General features: G+C 39.9%; 1 protein-coding gene across 2 annotated transcripts in view; it reads right to left on the bottom strand.

The window, feature by feature from the left end:
• The window catches only part of LOC137044566 (pro-neuregulin-3, membrane-bound isoform), a 430521-nt gene extending 412884 nt beyond the window's left edge, over positions 1-17637 (bottom strand). The window contains exon 1 of one of the 2 annotated variants that reach the window (XM_067420621.1): positions 15553-17637. In XM_067420621.1, the coding sequence (XP_067276722.1) occupies positions 15553-16252 (700 nt within the window). In that variant the 5' untranslated portion in view covers positions 16253-17637. The remainder of the gene's footprint in view (positions 1-15552) is intronic. The other variant, XM_067420620.1, reaches the window with a different exon arrangement.
• Positions 17638-19356: the final 1719 nt, after the last annotated feature.

Here is a 19356-nt window from a genome sequence, read left to right as displayed (position 1 = left end):
CTGTGGGAAGGAAAAAGAGTGGCAAAAAACGCTGCACAAAGAGAAGAGGTAACCGGACCCTGAGGAAGACTGTGGTGAAGGACCGATTCCAGAACTTGGGGGACCTGCGGAAGCAGTGGACTGAGTCTGGAGTAGAAACATCCAGAGCCACCGTGCATAGGCGTGTGCAGGAAATGGGTAACAGGTGCCGCATTCCCCAGGTCAAGCCACTTTTGGGCTACAGAGAAGCAGCACTGGACTGTTGCTCAGTGGTCCAAAGTACTTTTTTCGATGAAAGCAAATTTTGCATGTCATTCGGAAATCAAGGTGCCAGAGTCTGGAGGAAGACTGGGGAGAAGGAAATGCCAAAATGCCTGAAGTCCAGTGTCAAATACCCACAGTCAGTGATGGTCTGGGGTAGGGCTGGGTGATATGACGAAATATATCGTCTGGACGATAGAAAATGTCTATCGTTTTACATAAGGCTCTATCGCTTACGCCACGATAAGGCGTTTATGGCAGAATTTTACGTCAAGATGCACCTCACGCCACTGCATGCCCATGCACGCTGCAATACATAAACAAACATGGAGGAAACCCAAACGCTGTAACCTCGCGCCAAATGTTTTTATTGGTTTATTAAGTACAAACAGGCAAGTTATGAAAAATCGAGTGCGAGGGATATGTTCAATCACACAAAAAGATTTTGGAATGAGACGGCCAAATGTAGTAGCGTTTAGTCCACTGTCTATAATAGCCTAATTTAGAGATCACTTTTTTATTTATTTTAACCGACAACTTTGATCGGTTAACGTTGATACGGTCAGCCATCGGTCAAACGTTCATCGGTTAACATCCCTAGGCAGGGTCAATGCAGCTAGCTACCAGGAGATTTTGGAGCACTTCATGCTTCCATCTGCTGAAAAGCTTTATGGAGATGAAGATTTTGTTTTTCAGCACGACCTGGCAACTGCTCACAGTGCCAAAACCACTGGTAAATGGTTTACTGACCATGGTATTACTGTGCTAATTTGGCCTGCCAACTCTCCGGACCTGAACCCCATAGAGAATCTGTGGGATATTGTGAAGAGAAAGTTGAGAGATGCAAGACCCAACACTCTGGATGAGCTTAAGGCCGCTATTGAAGCATCCTGGGCCTCCATAACACCTCAGCAGCGCCACAGGCTGATTGCCTCCATGCCACGCCGCATTGAAGCAGTCATTTCTGCAAAAGGATTCTCGACCAAGTATTGAGTGCATAACTGAACATAATTATTTGAAGGTTGACTTTTTTTCTATTAAAAACACTTTTCTTTTATTGGTCGGATGAAATATGCTATTTTTTTTAGATTTTGGGGTTTTCATGAGCTGTATGCCAAAATCATCAGTATTAAAACAATAAAAGACCTGAAATATTTCAGTTGGTGTGCAATGAATCTAATATATATGAAAGTTTAATTTTTATCATTATGGAAAATAATAATCTTTATCACAATATGCTAATTTTTTAGAAGGACCTGTATATATACGCACACACAAACCTAAAGGATTATTAGGAATACCTGTTCAATTTCTCATTAATACAATTATCTAATCAACTCCAAATTGAATGTCTAAATGGGAACAAAAGGTGATTTAAGAAATTGAGCGTGGCGCGGTTGTTGGGTGCCAGACAGGCCGGTCTGAGTATTTCACAATCTGCTCAGTTACTGGGATTTTCACGCACAACCATTTCTAGGTTTTACAAAGAATGGTGTCAAAAGGGAAAAACATCCAGTATGCAGCAGTCATGTGGGCGAAAATGCCTTGTTGATGCTAGAGGTCAGAGGAGAACAGGCCGACTGATGCAGCAAAGCATTTGTGAAGCCACAACATGCACAACCTTGAGGCGGATGGGCAACAACAACAGAAGATCCCACCAGGTACCACTCATCTCCACTACAAATAGGAGAAAGACGCTACAATTAGCACAAGCTCACCAAAATTGGACAGTTGCAGACTGGAAAAATGTTGCCTGGTCTGATGAGTCTCGATTTCTGTTAAGATATTCAGATGGTAGAGTCAGAATTTGGCGTAAACAGAATGAGCATGGATCCATCATGCCTTTTTATCACTGCGCAGGCTGGTGGTGGTGGTGTAATGGTGTGGGGGATGTTTTCTTGGCACACTTTAGGCCCCTTAGTGCCAATTGGGCATCATTTAAATGCCACGGCCTACCTGAGCATTGCTTCTGACCATGTCCATCCCTTTATAAACACCATGTACCCATCCTCTGATGGCTACTTCCAGCAGGATAATGCACCATGTCACAAAGCTTGAAACATTTCAAAATAGTTTATTGAACATGACAATGAGTTCACTGTACTAAAATGGCCCCCACAGTCACCAGATCTCAATCCAATAGAGCATCTTAAGGATGTGGTGGAACGGGAACTTTGTGCCCTGGATGTGCATCCCACAAATCTCCATCAACTGCAAGATGCTATCCTATCAATATGGGCCAACATTTCTAAAGAATGTTTTCAGCACCTTGTTGAATCAATGCCACGTAGAATTAAGGCAGTTCTGAAGGCGAAAGGAGGTCAAACACAGTATTAGTATGTTGTTCCTCATAATCCTTTAGGTGAGTGTATATAAAAACATCAGATTGTATCTGTAATAATAGAATAAATATAGGTAGTCTAAAGCCAGACAATTACATTTATTTTCAAAAGGTATTATTTAAAGGCTTAGCCATGTGGCATCAATGGCAAATAAGATAGTGACACTTAATCCTATTCACTTTGACCCTATGCGATAATTATTACTAATTATTACCATGGTCTCATAAAAAAATTACATTAAAATCTGGGCCTCTACATTTTATTCCCCTCCCTCTCTCTCTCTCTCTCTCTCTCTCTCTCTCTCTCTCTCTCTCTCTCTCTCTCTCTCTCTCTCTCTCTCTCTCTCTCTCTCTCTCTCTCTCTCTCTGGAAGGAATCAGCATTTGGCTCATGAAAAGAATAAACAATTGTTTGGTCTTACTTTTGAACAGACATTTCCAATTTAAAATCTAACTGACATTTTAAAATGATGAACATTAAATCGTGCATTATGCACATTAGATCTCATCACCACAGCAGTCATTTATAATTCCGACTCGCATCTACAATATGTGAGGAGTCAGAGGCGTGAGGCTCAGTGGGAAACCAGCAGTAAACGCTTGAAATGTGGCTGAAACGGGAGAATGGCTCTACTGCTGACGTGTTCAACCCTGTTGATGCCAACCAGATCTGAGCGGGAAGAAGACACATATGGCCTCTAACGGTCCGCATCCGTGCTGACCACTCCCCCGTACATACTCAGACGCTCACCGTGGGAGCCCTGACCACACAGCCATGCAAAACACTCGGTCCATTTCCACCATTCATCAACCTTGGTAAGACATCGAAATATGTGTGTGTTTGTGGGTGCATGTCCTTAATCTGCCATCTGAGCTGAGAGTGTTGGCTGGATGCTGTCACGGTGTGTGAAGCCATGTCCTGAGGAGCAGTGTCCCTGTGACAGATCTGCCTCGATAACCACAAGAGAATGAGAAGGCGGCAAAATGAAAAAGTGAGGGGAAAAACTAATGGAGAGCACATGGACCACATTAGCCACCAACCAGCATTTTTGGAGGAGAGATAAAGGGAGGGAGGGGAGGGGGTAAGCAAGAAGATAGTGCTCTAAGCAGCCCAAATGAGTTCAGGCATAAGGGATCATGTCATGGCTGTAGGATTGTTCCCTCAGGGCTATGAGAAAGACTTAGCCCTACTGCAGCTGCACCATTCAGACAGCTCTAAAACTCTCACAGTCATTATTCTTGTTTAGTCAAACTAGGATATAAGAATCTAAATCTGTACTTTGACAGATTTTAATCAAACTACATCTGTCAGACTAGTGTGGGAGAGCAAATCATGTACAACAGACGTTGAGATCTTCCAAGTAAGAATGGTGACACCCATACTTCATTGAAAGAGAGGAACATCGAGACTACATCCTGAGGCTACATCTTCATTAATTCAGATTTGAAAATGCTTTTTTTCTTCCGAGCAAAAGGGAGACAGCATTTTTGTCCTGTGAAAACTGTGCTTTTTGAAGACGCTCTCCCAAGTGGATACATTTGAAAATACAAAAGGAAAGACACGTTTAGTTATGTGACACATATTGTACCTATTAGTCTATGGTTACCTGGTTATTTTTGTTCAAATAAATGATAACTATCTTCATATTACATTCCTGCAAAGATGATAGAAAATGAACTGTATATTCTGCAAAATAACAATGTTTGTTCTAAGACAGAACATGAGGAAAGGATATTTTGCTAATAAAATGATTTGCGTGAAAACTTCTCAATATTATCTATAGCCCCTTTCACACTGCACGTCGGACCCGCAATATTCCCGGAGCATTGCCGGGTCGCCTTCTGTGTGAAAGCAACCACGTCCCGGGATTGATTACCGAATTCGACCCGGGTCGGGGATCTAGTAATATTGCGGTATTCGACCCGGGACGAGCGCTGTGTGAACAAAAGCCGAAGCTAATGCCGCAACGTGTACGTAGTTATCGTGCGACTCCTAGAGCTTGTTTTTTCAATAATACAACCCAGTATTATGCAGTGACAGAAGAGCTAGTCGGTGTTTTAAACTCAGAGAGTGTTCGTATACAAAAGAAACTAAAATTAAACAAGCAGAAATGTGCGCAAACTGGACACAAGTCGAGACCACGGAGCTCCTTACTATAGCTGAGATCGCTCGCCATTATACGTCACATCAGGATGTCACGTGTCAACTCGACTCGGGACCGTTACGGGTTGTGTGTGAAAAGTGCACATATTACGGTATTTTGCTGGCAGTGTGAATGGACCAAATCTAGCGACCCGGGAACAAATGCCGGGTCGCATTATCCGTGTATTTGCCGGAATCGCAGTGTGAAAGGGGCTTATGTGAGCTAATATCTTTTACACATGCACAGTAAGATTATGTACGCTTTTTTTATGTTTCAGTGTGGACGAGCAAGTTTTAGAACAGAATTGAAAATGCTAGTGTGGACGGAGAGTGTTTTGAAATGATAATGCTTAAAACAAAGCTTATCAAATTTCATGCCGCTTTTCTACCAAATTCAGGGGTGAAATTTAATTATCAAATTGCTTGTGATATCTAGTGCACTTACATAGAAAGGGCTGTGTCCTGTGTGGCTCTTCAAAACAAGTCTAGGAACAGAGAAAAGTGCTGTGCATGAGCAATCAGACCTTTGACACTAAAACTGATGCCAGTCAAAGTGCTGAGAGGCACAAGTCTCGCAGACAATCACACGTGAATCAATATCTCATAACAGACTCTGGGAGTCTGGTGCACTCTTTTATCCCTTAGGTAGCGCTGAAAGGGACAACGCAAATCAGCCACAAAACATATACAGCAAATTACTGAAATGGATAGGCAGAGGAATTATTCTGTGCCATTGCAGGCTTACTAATTGTGTAAATCACATTCTTTTAAGATCAAGTTAATCCCAAGAGCTATTTAATTTGTGGGCATAATGATGGTCTGGATGAATTATTACAGATATTAGCCAATATATGCCTTTATAGAACTTTATTGAACTGTTTATTGGTCAAGTATTAGAGTCGCCTTCCTATTTGCAGGACAATACTCTTAAAAAATATGTCCATAAAAGAACCATTTTGAGTTCCCCCCCAAAAATATCCATTAACAGACTTTAAAGAGCTATTTTTTATTTTAATGAGAAGAACATTTTAATAATCTAAAGAACTTTTTTCCACTATAAAGAACCTTTTGTGCAATGGAAAGATTTATGTTAAAGGAAGTGTATTTAAAATTGTGGCCAAAACTGTTACTGCAGGTGTATTCCCTCCCTCCCTCCCTCCCTCTGACTCGAGGTTGCCAGATAGACTCCAGGATCCAGCAGGAACGTATCCATCTGCAGCTGTGGTAACTAGAGCAGATCTGGCAACCTGGATGCCGAAACACTACTGACTTCGTGATTGGTAGATAGGTGGAGGGTGGAGCTTCAGGCCAAAACACAACATGTCCACATTAACATCAGTTGAGGGCTGCAACAACAACTTTAAATTACAATATCCTGGCTGGACTACTGTTGTCAGTGATATAAGTATTTGAAATGAACATGATTTCTTAATGTCTAGTGAAATATCAGGGCCATTTTATGATTTATTGAAATACATTTCTTACATACAGTTCATGTGCTCATCCTCATGTGCTTCCAAACTTCACATCTTCGAAATACATTCATCTTCGATCTTTTTAATGAAAAGAGATTTCTGATGCATGCCTGTTGTGTTGACATGAAAGCAGACATTGCAAGAACGTGCATCAGAGATTCATATTTTGTATATAAAACTATGTTGTTCTTTTTGAAAAGCATATAAAAGCTATATTTAAAATACTTTTATTATTAGCATAATATGATACCCAGATTGATTGAAAAATCATGAAAAATCACTGATAAAATAAAAAAATTATATATAGGAGTAAAATCTAAAATCTCCTATGGGGTAATAAAATGTAACAATTTTTACTTCCTGGACCTCGCTTGTAAATACTACTGTGTATTGTACATGTAATTTTTTGACAGACATCAGTGCAGTGATGTTCAAATTATGTGGATATGAAAACATAGATCGTAAGGTAATTATTTATTTCTCAGCAGGCAAGTATTCAGTAATGTGATTGATGCCCATGAGTGTATTAAGTCAACGTTTTTAGTTTCGCCGGTTTCACACTGAACACGTTAGCAGAGCGTAATAAACGCATATTTTTATCAGCACACATTAACCGATTAGGGCATTCAGAGGAGGCGCGGCAGTGCGTCACAGGAGCGTTCAGCACACAGTCAATTTTTTCTGCGCTGTTCATACTGAATTAAAGCTACAGTGCATTGTTCTTGATCGAAATTGACCTGATAAACATGACAAACAACACATTTCAACATAAAACTATTTAATTAAGTGTTCCTTGTGTTTCACAATCACCATATGACATCCAGCACTGTAAAATAAATAATAAAAGTATGTTATATGCATGCGTGTTTGAGACAAAGGGGAACATGGTCACATTTGGAGCAGATATATGCTGCCCATCATAAATCAAAGCACGTGTCGGTGGAGAACACCGGATAATGTGACAGAATGGACAATATTCATCTGTATTTGCAATACACGAGCCACGGTTCAGCTGCGCGAGACAAACGCTGCCAGTGTGATTTGGGGTATAAACCATGGGTTTTTTAAATGCTTTTTGCATAGTTTATTATAATTATTTTAATGGAATGGAAAGTTTCGTGGATTAAATAGATTACGTTTCTCAGAGACTGACATGTTTGGCTTGTCAAAAAAACGTTACATTCAGTTGTTGAGAAATCACTTAATTTTGAAAAGTTCACATTATTATTACTATTACTGTTAATAATAATAATATCTACTACTACTACATTATACACATAATATTCACTTCCATGACTTCTTGATTTAAAATATAATAAGAATGATACTATTGTGGTATTGTTTGTTGCAAGGTAGGTAGGTCTTTCTACAGCATTCTATTGTGTTGGCTGGGATATTCAATAGTCTTTAAGCTGCAACAGTAATAAGCAAGATTGATAGTGAGGCTGTGTTACTTTATCCTGGCCTGTATTTTGGGGCTGAGAGAAAACATTATCCCTGATCTCTGATTGGCTGAGCTTTAGTACAATGGTTTGTTGAGGTTTATGGTCCTCATTTGTCATGCTGGTCAGCTCTATTTAAAGTCACAATGTGGTATTAGGTTGAAAAGCCTGAACACCATCAAGTGACCAAGGCAACCCGCCAAAGCGACTTGATATTCGTTTGTCCATAGATATTAAAGGGTTTGAAGTAGGCCTGCAAAAGCATAGGATACTGTGAGACAAAAGAAAAGAAATGAAAAGGAAGTGGGAGAAACAAAAAGCAGTGAATAAAGCTAATGACATCATACGTAATTAATGCTAAACTGAAAGGAAAAAATCTTTATACACCCCCCCCCCCCGTAAAATAAATCTAAACATCCTTAATGCAAGATTAAATTACTTGACAAGCAAAATGATGATATACTTGTTTTCAGAGCATGCATAATATTAATATTTTAAACTGATTAAGATGAGTACAGAAAAATGTATGTAGGCTACTGTTGCAATGTGAAGAATGCACACACAAAAAAAGCATTAGTTTGTGTCAGAAAGCATCATTAAGACTTAATGCAGCTATTAGTTAATTGAGAGCTCTGTAAATTAAATGTCATAAACAAGTATCTCTATCTTCATGGAATCAATGAAAGATCTATTTCCAAACAGTGCTTATAATGATACTCTATATGACAAATCTAGACGCCCAATCCCTGTGACAGAAACTAAACCTGTGGTAATGAAGACAAAGCTTCCTCCTTTAACATTTGCCTCCAGCATAGCTGATGAACAGCTTATTGTTTTCTTATAAACATCCCATGCATCTTTTAAGCCACTCTCCTGTGAGACGCATTTGTAACATAAACAAGGGGCGATTTCAAAAAAGAACTAATCAGCACACAATTCAAGAATATTGCACTCTTTGGCTTGTAACTAAATCTAAATACGCAGAAATGATTTGCATTTGAACCAGAGTTCAACACTTCACAAATATCCTGCTAGGCCTTCAGGATTTTATAATTGCTGCTATTTTCTACATTTTTGATGCTAACTTCAACTTAAAACTGCAAAAAGAAAAATAAAGTGTTCAAATGGCTGAACATTAAAGCCTTGTTTATATATCTATACCTTGTTTATAATCTATCTTATATCTATAATGTTATATCTCCGCAAGCCTCCGCTGACTGTGCGAGCTATTCCACAAATAAGCGAGGCATTAATACTTGACGTGCTTGCCGTTGTACTATTCTTTGAAACGCAGAGGGCGACTCGTAGTAATTGATTAATAAACCTTCAGGAAACAATGGTGAGAGGAAGTAACATACACAGGTGACAAACTGACGATATTTATTTTAGTACACTTCACCAAAAACCACACTACAAAAGAATTGTGTAAAACTCACTAAACCTTGAGATTATTACCTGTGACATTAAACTAATAAACAATCTCTTAATATTTCCTAATTTCAGTAAACCTTTTCTTTTAGTTTTGTGAAAATTGTTTTATTAAACATGGATCTTTCTTTTTAATAAAAGGGCTTATTTCTGCTTTTGTAGGCTCATTGCCTCAAACTCATGCATCTTTGGATAGGGAGCCGCGCAGAAAGTAAAAAAAAATGTGCTGCACACTGCAAGCCAAATGGGGTCTCGCACACTCAACGCGCACTACCGTCCACTACCGTCCACTCCGCGATGACGTAATTTCTGCCGCTCGCACCTTCGCGCTCGTGCGGACACGGCGAGCATAAACCAAGCTTAAGACTCTTAATCATCGTAAGAAATAACGTTACATTGCAAGCTTGAAAAAAAGGCAGTTAAACAGACTAAGAAATTGGTTAATGGCACTGTAACCCCACAGTAGTTTAGCTATATTGAATTGTTGGTTAAGTAGATTAAATCATCTAAACAAAAAAACAAAAAAGATAAATGGTTCAAGTTCATTAACATCAATGAGCAATGACCAACATAAATGGACCGTTCACCCTGTGAATTAAATTAATGAATTAATCATAACTAACACTTATTTTTCTTGCAGGATTAACATTGGTATGCTTTTGATGTCCCCTAAACTTAGTGTGAGACTGGTAACCCGAAAGTTGTGGGTTCGATTCTCAATACTGGCAGGAGATGAGGTGTCTTTGAGGTGCAACGGCAAAAAAAGGCTGCCCACTTCTCCGGGTGTGTCTCCACGGTTTGCCGTGTGTGTGTGTGTGTGTGTGTGTGTGTGTGTGTGTGTGTGTTCACTAGCTACTCACTACACCTAATGTTTGCAGTTTGCACTAACTTGGATTGTGTTAAATGCAGGGGATAAAATCCAAGTATGGGTTACCATGTTATCTTTGCCATCCACTTATTCTATAAAAACTGTTGTACTATTCTCTTTGAAATTGGTCAGAGATCCTCTCAGGCCATGAATTTAGCATATTCAAAGGCATTGGCTGGAGTCTGTCTGGTTAATGCCGCGCAGCAGGTTAGTGGAGCACAAGAGACACTTGAGGATAATATTGGTGGTGTCAGGGGACACCTGGTTTTATTTAAGACAGGGGAATTTCTACCACAACCCAAACATTACAATTCTGTCATCAAATACTCGTGTTCCACAGAATAAAGAAAGTCAGTTTGGAACGACATGAGATATTTGAAAAAGTGAAGAATGTTCACTTTTAACATAAGCTCATTGAAAAAACGTCTCTTACCTACATTTCTGCAAATGTTAAATAATTTACTGCAGTTTCCAGCTCAAATCAAAATTAGTAGCAGTAAAACACCAAAAAAACATCTTTACCATAGTGCACAATTTGTAAATTAATACATGTTGTCATTTGCATCACATCACCAGCTCCATATGTATGGCTTTTCTAATGCTTGGGCTCACATGGTACCTCACTTGCGATGGTGGGTTGTGGTGTTACACAAAAGAAAGTCAAACAGGAATGGCATAAGGGTAGTTTTAGACAAACTAAAAGTCAATAACCTACACCAACATTGAACCAGAATGGTCCAGGTTAATTTCCTACCAAGGCTTTTTCATCAGGAAATACTATGATATTATACTATAATACTAATATGACCCAAAAAATCTAAATAAAACAACAGTGTAATTTTTTCCACCTGAACTTTTCTTCTTGCCAGCAGTTGGGGGGACGGGGGACGGATGGACGGACGGACGGACTACTTAACAGTAGTCATGTTAAGTGTCAAGTAATGTGTCCCCCTACATAGATTCTAGTTTGGCATGTTCTACACACTGACATGTCGAATCCAGTCACCACTGCCTGTTTTACCATCCTCTCCTCCACCTCTATTTATAAAACCCTGCACATTTCTCATCCGTTTCCCTGATAATTTTTCAGCACACCCTTGTCAATTATTCACATGCTCTTCTACATATTGAACATGTTTCCCTTTCTAAGCATTAATATTTAAAGCTTCATCCCTCCTTTAGGAAATCTTAAAAAGATAAATCAAAGTGACATTTTTTTTTTAAATGGTCTGAGTGAAATTAAGCTCTAATGGTACTGGAAGGGAGTGATTTTATGGCTTTCTATTAAAACAGGAAATAAACCGACGAGGCAAATACATCACCTCGTCTTCAAACAAATTCTGAATGATTTTTGGTCATTTAACATCGCACTGATTTAATGTCAGAATCATCAAACGATTCCACTCTCATTTGTATTTTGAGAGCAAATAGTGTGACAGTGTAGTAAATGCCCAATACAGTGTGGTAGATGACATGAACTAATCCTCGCAATCAGCTTGATGTTACAAAACAAAGAAAGAATCAATGGTCATTAAACGGCAGTCAGCTGGAACCAGGAATCGTGTCAGCCTGTTTCAACCAAAGCTTTTTTCATTTAATGCTACAATTGATTCAGGCAACTTCATAATCGATCACATTGAGATATGGCTTTTATACGGTAAGCTCATCGTAAAGTGCCGCCAGCACTCATTGCAAATTTGCATTCATCTCTAACTACCTATGCCCATCGTATGAGCTGCTAGCAGATCCATGGCAGCAACATCAGAAGTTGCATGTCTTCAGCCAACATGACTAACAGAAGTCCAAAAAGGGAAAACCAAATTACAGGCCACTCAAATCACCATAGCCAATCTGGACAATTATTCTAGGAAAACAAAATTATCTCATTATCTGAAAAGTCTTCACTGAAATATCTGTTTCTAGCTGTAATATCAAATATGGCGAGCAGTAATGAGATTTAAGATGAGCCACAGCTGTGAGCTTTCAAATGCATTTGGATCACAAATGGTTTAGTTTTCTTTTTCTATGTGCTATTGATAAAGGTGGGCAAGTATTGCTAGGGGATACAAAAAATCAAGATCATCTGTCAGACAACTGAAGCGGTAATGAATTACTTGTACAAGTAAAGTATACAATAAGGACTCGTTCAAAGACTTATGACCCCTCATAAATTTCAATGGTTCTTTTTGATTACTTTTGAACAGAGGAGGTCTACAATACTATATAAAGAGAAAACCAACATCCATAGTGATCAGAGAGAGAAAGAGAGAGCTGGGATCTTACAGTTATTTTTAATGCTCTATAATTTGACATCAGGGGTCTTTAAAGTTTTTCAGGGAAAGGACCCCTTAGGCGATACAGACGATACTTTCTGTATATTACTTGCCATTGTTAAAATTAGCAACATGATGTGATGATAAAATAATTCTCAATTCATTAGTTGGTTGTGTATGTAGACGTCACTTCCAAAACTTTGCAGTTTGTAATTTAGCATCGCTCCTCTTAGCAGCATGATAAGCAATACTTTTATCAAATTGATTATAGCCTCAAAAGCACGAAAGAGCGCTCACTTTACAATCACAATTAAGCTGTCACTAATCTCAGTTCGCAATCTCACAGCATTCCATCAAAATCTGTAACGTTATCTATCTATACTAAATGATGAATGTCTTACTTTTGTTTCAGGGTGCTTACTTTTGAATTTGACTTTGTGATGTTTTCTCCCCATGTAATAATTTATCAAAAAATGCATTGCAGAACCCCCTACGGATCCCCGGTTGAAGACCCATGATTTATATAAAAACTAAAATATGAAAATACAGAACAGGTTTTCCAACATAACTACAATGTACATTTTCTAAAACTAGCTGTAGTTGCAACAGTGGCAGCTTTCATGAATGAAGGTAAATTAATCTGGATTAAGCATGGGCGTGAAGTAATCTCATAGAGTGGTGAGGCATGAGTCATGCCAACCTCCTACTACCCAACACTATGATCCAATATTACCGTATGAATTCAAAAGAAAGAGGTCTTCAAATTAAATTATGATATTCACAGCACTACAACAAAAACACTAAGGAATGTTTCCAGTTGTATTTCCATTTGGTCCGGCACAGGCCGATTACAAACGGCACGGTAGTGTTGCACGATATACCGGTACTAGAAAAGTATTGCGATACCCTGCTATTACAAACAGTACGATATGGACTTTTATTAGTACCGGGACTTTAGGGAGGACAGCGCTAACATGAGCTGTATTTCTTAATGTGTGTGGATGAGTGACAGCAGGTGTCATGACGTGTGTGCAGAGCTCTTCTTCCACCGTTCACTAAACATTGGCAGTAGAAGAGTTAAATATACGCGCAGCGTATGACAGAGAAAACAACAGAAATATGCGCGCATGAGAAGAAAAAGCGTGGCGCGGGACGTGCTCGCGCTGCCGGACTCTGACCTGAAGCGCGCACACATGCCTTCAGGCAACAAACATGCGATCGCCATTCAGTTCTTTCGCAGATTATTATTTGGGTTTGAATGGTCAAACATAAGTAAAAATGCACGATCTGGCGAGTATTCAGGTAAACACAGTTGGATATGTCTTTCGTGAACGTATAAAGCTTAGGTAATTCGATCAGTGCAGGTCTTAAGCCAGACCTAATATTCTGTTATTAATGTTAAGAAAACTATGAAAAATAGAAAACCACCACATGCTTGGCTAAATAACTAAAATATATTTATTAAGAATCAGTGTATAGTTAAATTATAGAGTGAAGACTAAGTAAGCAGTTTTATATTTGATTATTTCATTTCTTTCATGTCTTACTACTGTTAAATAGACCTAATGAAGCTGAAAAATAAAGCACTGTTTTTGTCATATTGTTTGTAATTTGCATTTTTTGCTTTTTTTAAAAACAGATACAATTCAAAATCTATATTGTAATTATAAGATTACATTTAAAAAATATTAAATTACTCGTATAATAAAATACGATTTTGGTCATCCCAACCTGTTAAAAAGTGAAAGGTTAGTGAATGATAACATGATTGATAATGATGATCTCTGTAAAGATCTTCACACTGGCATGCAGTTATTATAGCAATAAGAGGAGGGAATGGTCAAAAACCAGGGCAGGAACATGCTAGCCAAGTGAATTTTTAGTAAAAAATAAAATAAAACAATGAATAATAAGTTCTGTTGTCATATTATTCATATTACCTGTTTTTTGTTTTGTTTTTACCGTGGTATCGATTTAGTATTGGTATCGAGGTTTTTTTGTCTGATATCATATCGAAGTAAAAAATGTGGTATCGTGACAACACCACGGCACGGATATTGTCAGTGCGATTGTCTAACCGCGCTGAACTGTGCCGGTAGAATGTGTGTGTAAGTGGCGTCACAACTCAGGGTTTGTAATACATCAGTTGCCTAGCTACAAGTTTCTCTATAGCTGGCTAAGCATGCTATTTGAGCAATGTAAACACAAATGAACAAGAAAAAATTAAACGAGATGTATCCGATTATCTTTCATTATTGCGGTCACTATTTACATCTCATATCGTCTGTAAACTCTTGCATTACCAAAGCAACGAATTTCTATTACATTCCAAAGAGCTCCATTTTCAGCCCCATAGTGGAAAATGAAACATATCCATTGGCACGGAATGGAACGGTTAAGCAAAGAGAACGGTTATCCAAATGGTGGAAAAAGAGTAATTGTAATCCTTATGATAACAAGTATTCAGATGTACCACCAAACTACCTGAATGTCACTGCGAACAGGCTGTCCAATGCATACAAATGAATGTGATCATTAATTGTGAATGCAATTGTGGACATTCTGAAGACTTAGCCACTGTAATCCCACAGCACAATCACATATGGACAGCATATCTTGGTAAGGTAATATACTGTGAGCAGGTGCGAGCAATCAGGCATGATGAAGCATTAATCAATTTCTGCATTCGTATACAATTAAAATGTCACTGATACTGAGATGAACATTAGCAGACAATACAGTATCTTATTTTCAGAGGCTCCTGTAGTTTTCAAATGAACAACAAAATGTGCTGTTTAATTTTTGTCAATTATATACATTTAAGCAAAGCATAGCTCCATCATTAGACCCATCACTTTCAGCTCTTCCAGTAAACCAGTATGAAGATAGAATCAGCAAACGCAGAGCTAAAGCAAACATATTCTAGCATTCCCTATAGTAACTGACATCCTGATACAAGGTTTTTCATGTGCTGCAGCCAGTGAAAAATGATAAAACATGAAACATAAACCTTTTTTTTCCCACTATTATACCCATGAAATCTTGATTCACCATCACATTTTGAAACACAGGGAGTGGTCAGAATCGCTCCTTGTCATTAGTGTTTGTGCTGCTCCCTGGCAACATGATAGACAGGACTGCATGTCGCCACAAGTCTGTCATGCTTTGCTTCTGGGATGTCATTAAAACAATATACACGTACTAACAGTCCCACATAAAACTAAAATCTGCAAAGGAAGTCAACAAATACTGTCTGATCACCAACACTCCTCCCAACAGAAGCAGAACTGCACAGCTCTTGCCATAGCAAAACCATCTAGAACTGATCATAAATCAAACTTACGTGTCTTGCGGCTGACATGGGTTCGACCAGGTGTGGTCACGTGCCTCTCGGATGACTGCTCTCTGGTCCACATTTGGGTGGAGTCGTTTAGGACCGCTGGGTTGGAGGGAGAGGGGCTGGATGTGGACGTATGGACAGTAGACATGGTGGTAGAGGCCACGGTGGTCGTAAAGGTGGGATTACGTGTAACAAAGCGTGTAGAGGGGCTCTTCTGTGTCACCTGACTGCCGGAAGCCCCGCTGCCTCTAGGGGGAATGTTTGGGGGAGTTCCCGTTCGAGTCCGGCTCCGCACCACTGTGGTGACGGTGGGGCTGACCGAGTTGACCACACCAATAGTGGTGGTGGTGGTGGTGGTGGTGTCAGATCCCTTAGGAAAAGTGCTAGGCTTGGACAGAAAGATGGGGTCCTGGCCAATACCCTTGGCGTCCACTAAGTCTGTGGGCACGTAGTCCCGCACAGAACCCACTACAATCCATTTCAGCAGCATGAGACTGAGCCCTAGGCCTATGAAACCAATGAGAAGCGGAACCACACAAAGCCAGGTCTGTTGGCGGGGCCAAAGGGCACAGGTCCCACACCTTAAAATGCCACCGCGCACAGGGGCCTGGGCTTGTTCACGTCCACCAGAGCCACCTCTCCCATCAGGCTCCTCCAGTACCATAGCCCCTGAGTTATTCACTGTTCCCGAGCTGTCACTCATCTCGCCTGTGGCACACTAAGGGTTAACCCCAAGGCCGGGCGCTCGGCAAACATGGACAGCACAAGGTGAAATGCCGGCCAGAAGTGCCAGACATTGGAAAAGAATGAAAAGTAAAAAGACTACCGCAAAAACACATAAATAATTATGAACACATCAAGGCAGACAAAATCACATCCACACACTGCCACAAACTAATACACATACACACACTCACAATCAGACAAGCGCATACACCCAATAGAATTCCGGAGGTAGAAATCTCAGCGGTTGCAGAATCCTGCAAAAGGACAGTCCTTTAGTCCAGTTCCACCAATACGTCCAGACAACTCCCAGCTCGCCGCAAGATCACAAAAAGGTACAAATGTTAAATAAAGGTGCCGAGCAAAGAAGGTGGAAGGAAAGGGAGGAGTGAAATCATCTGCATGTTGACTCCAAGCACCAGCCGTTGCAGCAGCACTCTCTGTCGTCAGATTATCAAATCCCTCTTTTTGCAGATGACACCACCATTAGATTTATCCTCTGAACTCGTCACTTCATTCAATGCAATAATTAAAGATGGAATACAGTAAAAGTTAAACACTGGCTAATTTTTTTTTTTTTTTACTCTCTGGCTCCCTCATTCACAATTCCTTTCTCAAGGTCTCGATCTGACTTGTATTTGAGAGCTGAGTCAGCTATACATATCCCAGAAAGCTGGTTCCCTCAAGCAGGAGGACTGAGCGTTGACCATGAAGCAATAATGTCCCCTTTTCCATGACTAAAGCTCCTGATAAATTATAGCATCCTTAAGTGAGCAAGGGACCTGCAGCACGGACCCAGTACGTGCAAGCTGAGCAATAAACCCCGGTAGATCAGGCAGTGGCAGGTGCAGAGTTGTCCAGGAGGAGACGGTGGATGATTAAATCCGTTAGCAGTGCAAATCCGTTCTGAACAGCGCCCGATGAGTGCCCCACTGCTGTAGAGCGAGCCGTTGATATCGTGCAAAGCAGTGGGCATACGCTCAGCCTCTATCTACATTCCTCCACTGAGAGCGCACGAGAGAATGAGAGAGAGAGAGAGAGAGAAAGGAGAGGAGCAGAGCGATGAAGGGAGGGGAGGGAGGGAGAGAGGGTGGGAGGAGGGAGCTTGTCGAAGACGGACGAAAAGAGAAAAAGCGAAGGGTTAAAAAAAGACAGTATGCAGGTTTTCCATGAGACAATATTCATCCTTTCCTCATTATGCTTGGATTTGTTTTGCCAGTCTGTTGCTACCTCCTAGGGCTGCCATTTCTAAAGAGTCCGGACTAGCGCGTGTTCCCGTTCTAATCTCCTGTGGGATTTTAACGTGGCTCAAGCCTACGACACTGCAGCCAGACATACACACAGACAGCCTTCTTCTCTCCCCTACTGCTGATGCCAGAAAACAGACAGACAGAGCAACCTAGAGAGAGAGAGAGAGAGAGAGAGAGAGAGAGAGAGAGAGAGAGAGAGAGAGAGAGAGAGAGAGAGAGAGAGAGAGAGAGAGAGAGAGAGAGAGAGAGAGAGAGAGAGAGAGAGAGAGAGAGAGAAAGAGAGAGAAGAGAGGAGGCACTGCACCTGCTCTCTTCACATGAACATTCCCCACCCCTTTAGAGAGAGAGACAGGGAGAAAGAGGAAGAGAGTGGGGAGAAGCAAGGAGAGATAAGTACAAGAGTTGAGAAAGCATTCACAGCAGGACGAGATAGAGAGGGAGAGAAGCAGAGGGCAAGAGAGAGAAAGACAAGATACGGTAAAGAAATAAAGAGATCCGTGTCAGTGCTCTGCGGTATTAGCAGAAGAAAAAAAAGATTACTGACTGCTGTAAACAAAGTGAGTCTCAGCATCTCTCTTTCAGGACTGTCAGTCATGCAACCAGCCCCTCCTTATGTCTTAGACACTTTGAGAACAGGAGGAGGGAGAGGAAACTTGAGCTAAGTGAAAGGATGGTAAGAATTAGGAGTTGTGTGCAGTGTCTAATGGGTGGTATTTTTTAAATAGACTGTAGTGCAACACTAAAAGGTAGTAATTAAAGGGAGTGGATAACACTTTAATACTCAGAAGATGCTGGCTTGTTTCCTGTTTGGTTCGAACTCATCTTAAAATTTTCTTGTGTAAATTGTGCTGGCTGATATGGCAGCCCTCTTGGCCTAACACTGACACCTAGCGGGTGTAGATGTAGTATCGCGCAAATACAAACGATTTTAGTTACCAATACCACTGTGTAAATATGCTATTACTTATACATTGTAACATATATAGGAATTATAAAATAAGAATCTTACCTCTGCAGTCCTTAGCATAATTGGCAATAAAAATAAATTAGGGCCAAATTTAATAACAACTTGTGACAGCGCAAACCCTAATTTGGCATTAAAAAAAGACCACTGAAGTTGAGCGAACTAACTTGTACTCTCTGTCAGAATTTATTAAAGACAGTTATTTTTATGGAGTTTTCCGTTCAGATGCTAAATTTATGACAAGAGAGTTGAGCTAAGGTTATTTGCGCCATTATTTACTTTCCACTACCCTCCACGATTTTTTGTAATTGCGCTCTCGCATTAATTTTCTCTATCTAGTAAATCTGGCCCTAAATGGTCTTGGTGAGTAAAAGCGCCATTTTGCTTTGTAATGTACTGTATATCCTTGTGATTGACTGGAATCTGCTAAGGTTGAAAGTGGGAAATTTAAAATCCTGCATTTACAACTTCTGGAACATGGCTGTGGCATTCAAGTGATTTTATAAGTAGTCTCCATCTCATCTGAGTAACTTGAGCTTAAACAATTCAAGTACTACTCACTTATTGCTTTTTATGTAGAAATGACTGACTGCACCTTTAAAAAGCACCTGAGTGAACTGTTCCAACAAAGATGACCTGGATCTAGCAGAATAACAGGAGTAAATCCAATCCATTTGAGACAGGAAAAATAATCCTAAAAATGCATTACAAAAGGTACCAAAAACTCAAATAAAATCATGTAATTCTGAGTCCTATATTATTTTCTTTCTTTTCAGAAGTACAATATGACATGTTAAGCAGACAAAAACACAGAATTCTTGGAATATTGCACAAGATTAAATTGTTTGCCTATTTTTTGGAGCTTTCCAA

This window comes from Pseudorasbora parva, chromosome 17, assembly GCF_024679245.1.
Source record: "Pseudorasbora parva isolate DD20220531a chromosome 17, ASM2467924v1, whole genome shotgun sequence".
NCBI lineage: Eukaryota > Metazoa > Chordata > Actinopteri > Cypriniformes > Gobionidae > Pseudorasbora > Pseudorasbora parva.
Note: the sequence above shows the minus strand (reverse complement) of the source record. Positions and strands in the feature narration are given on the sequence as shown.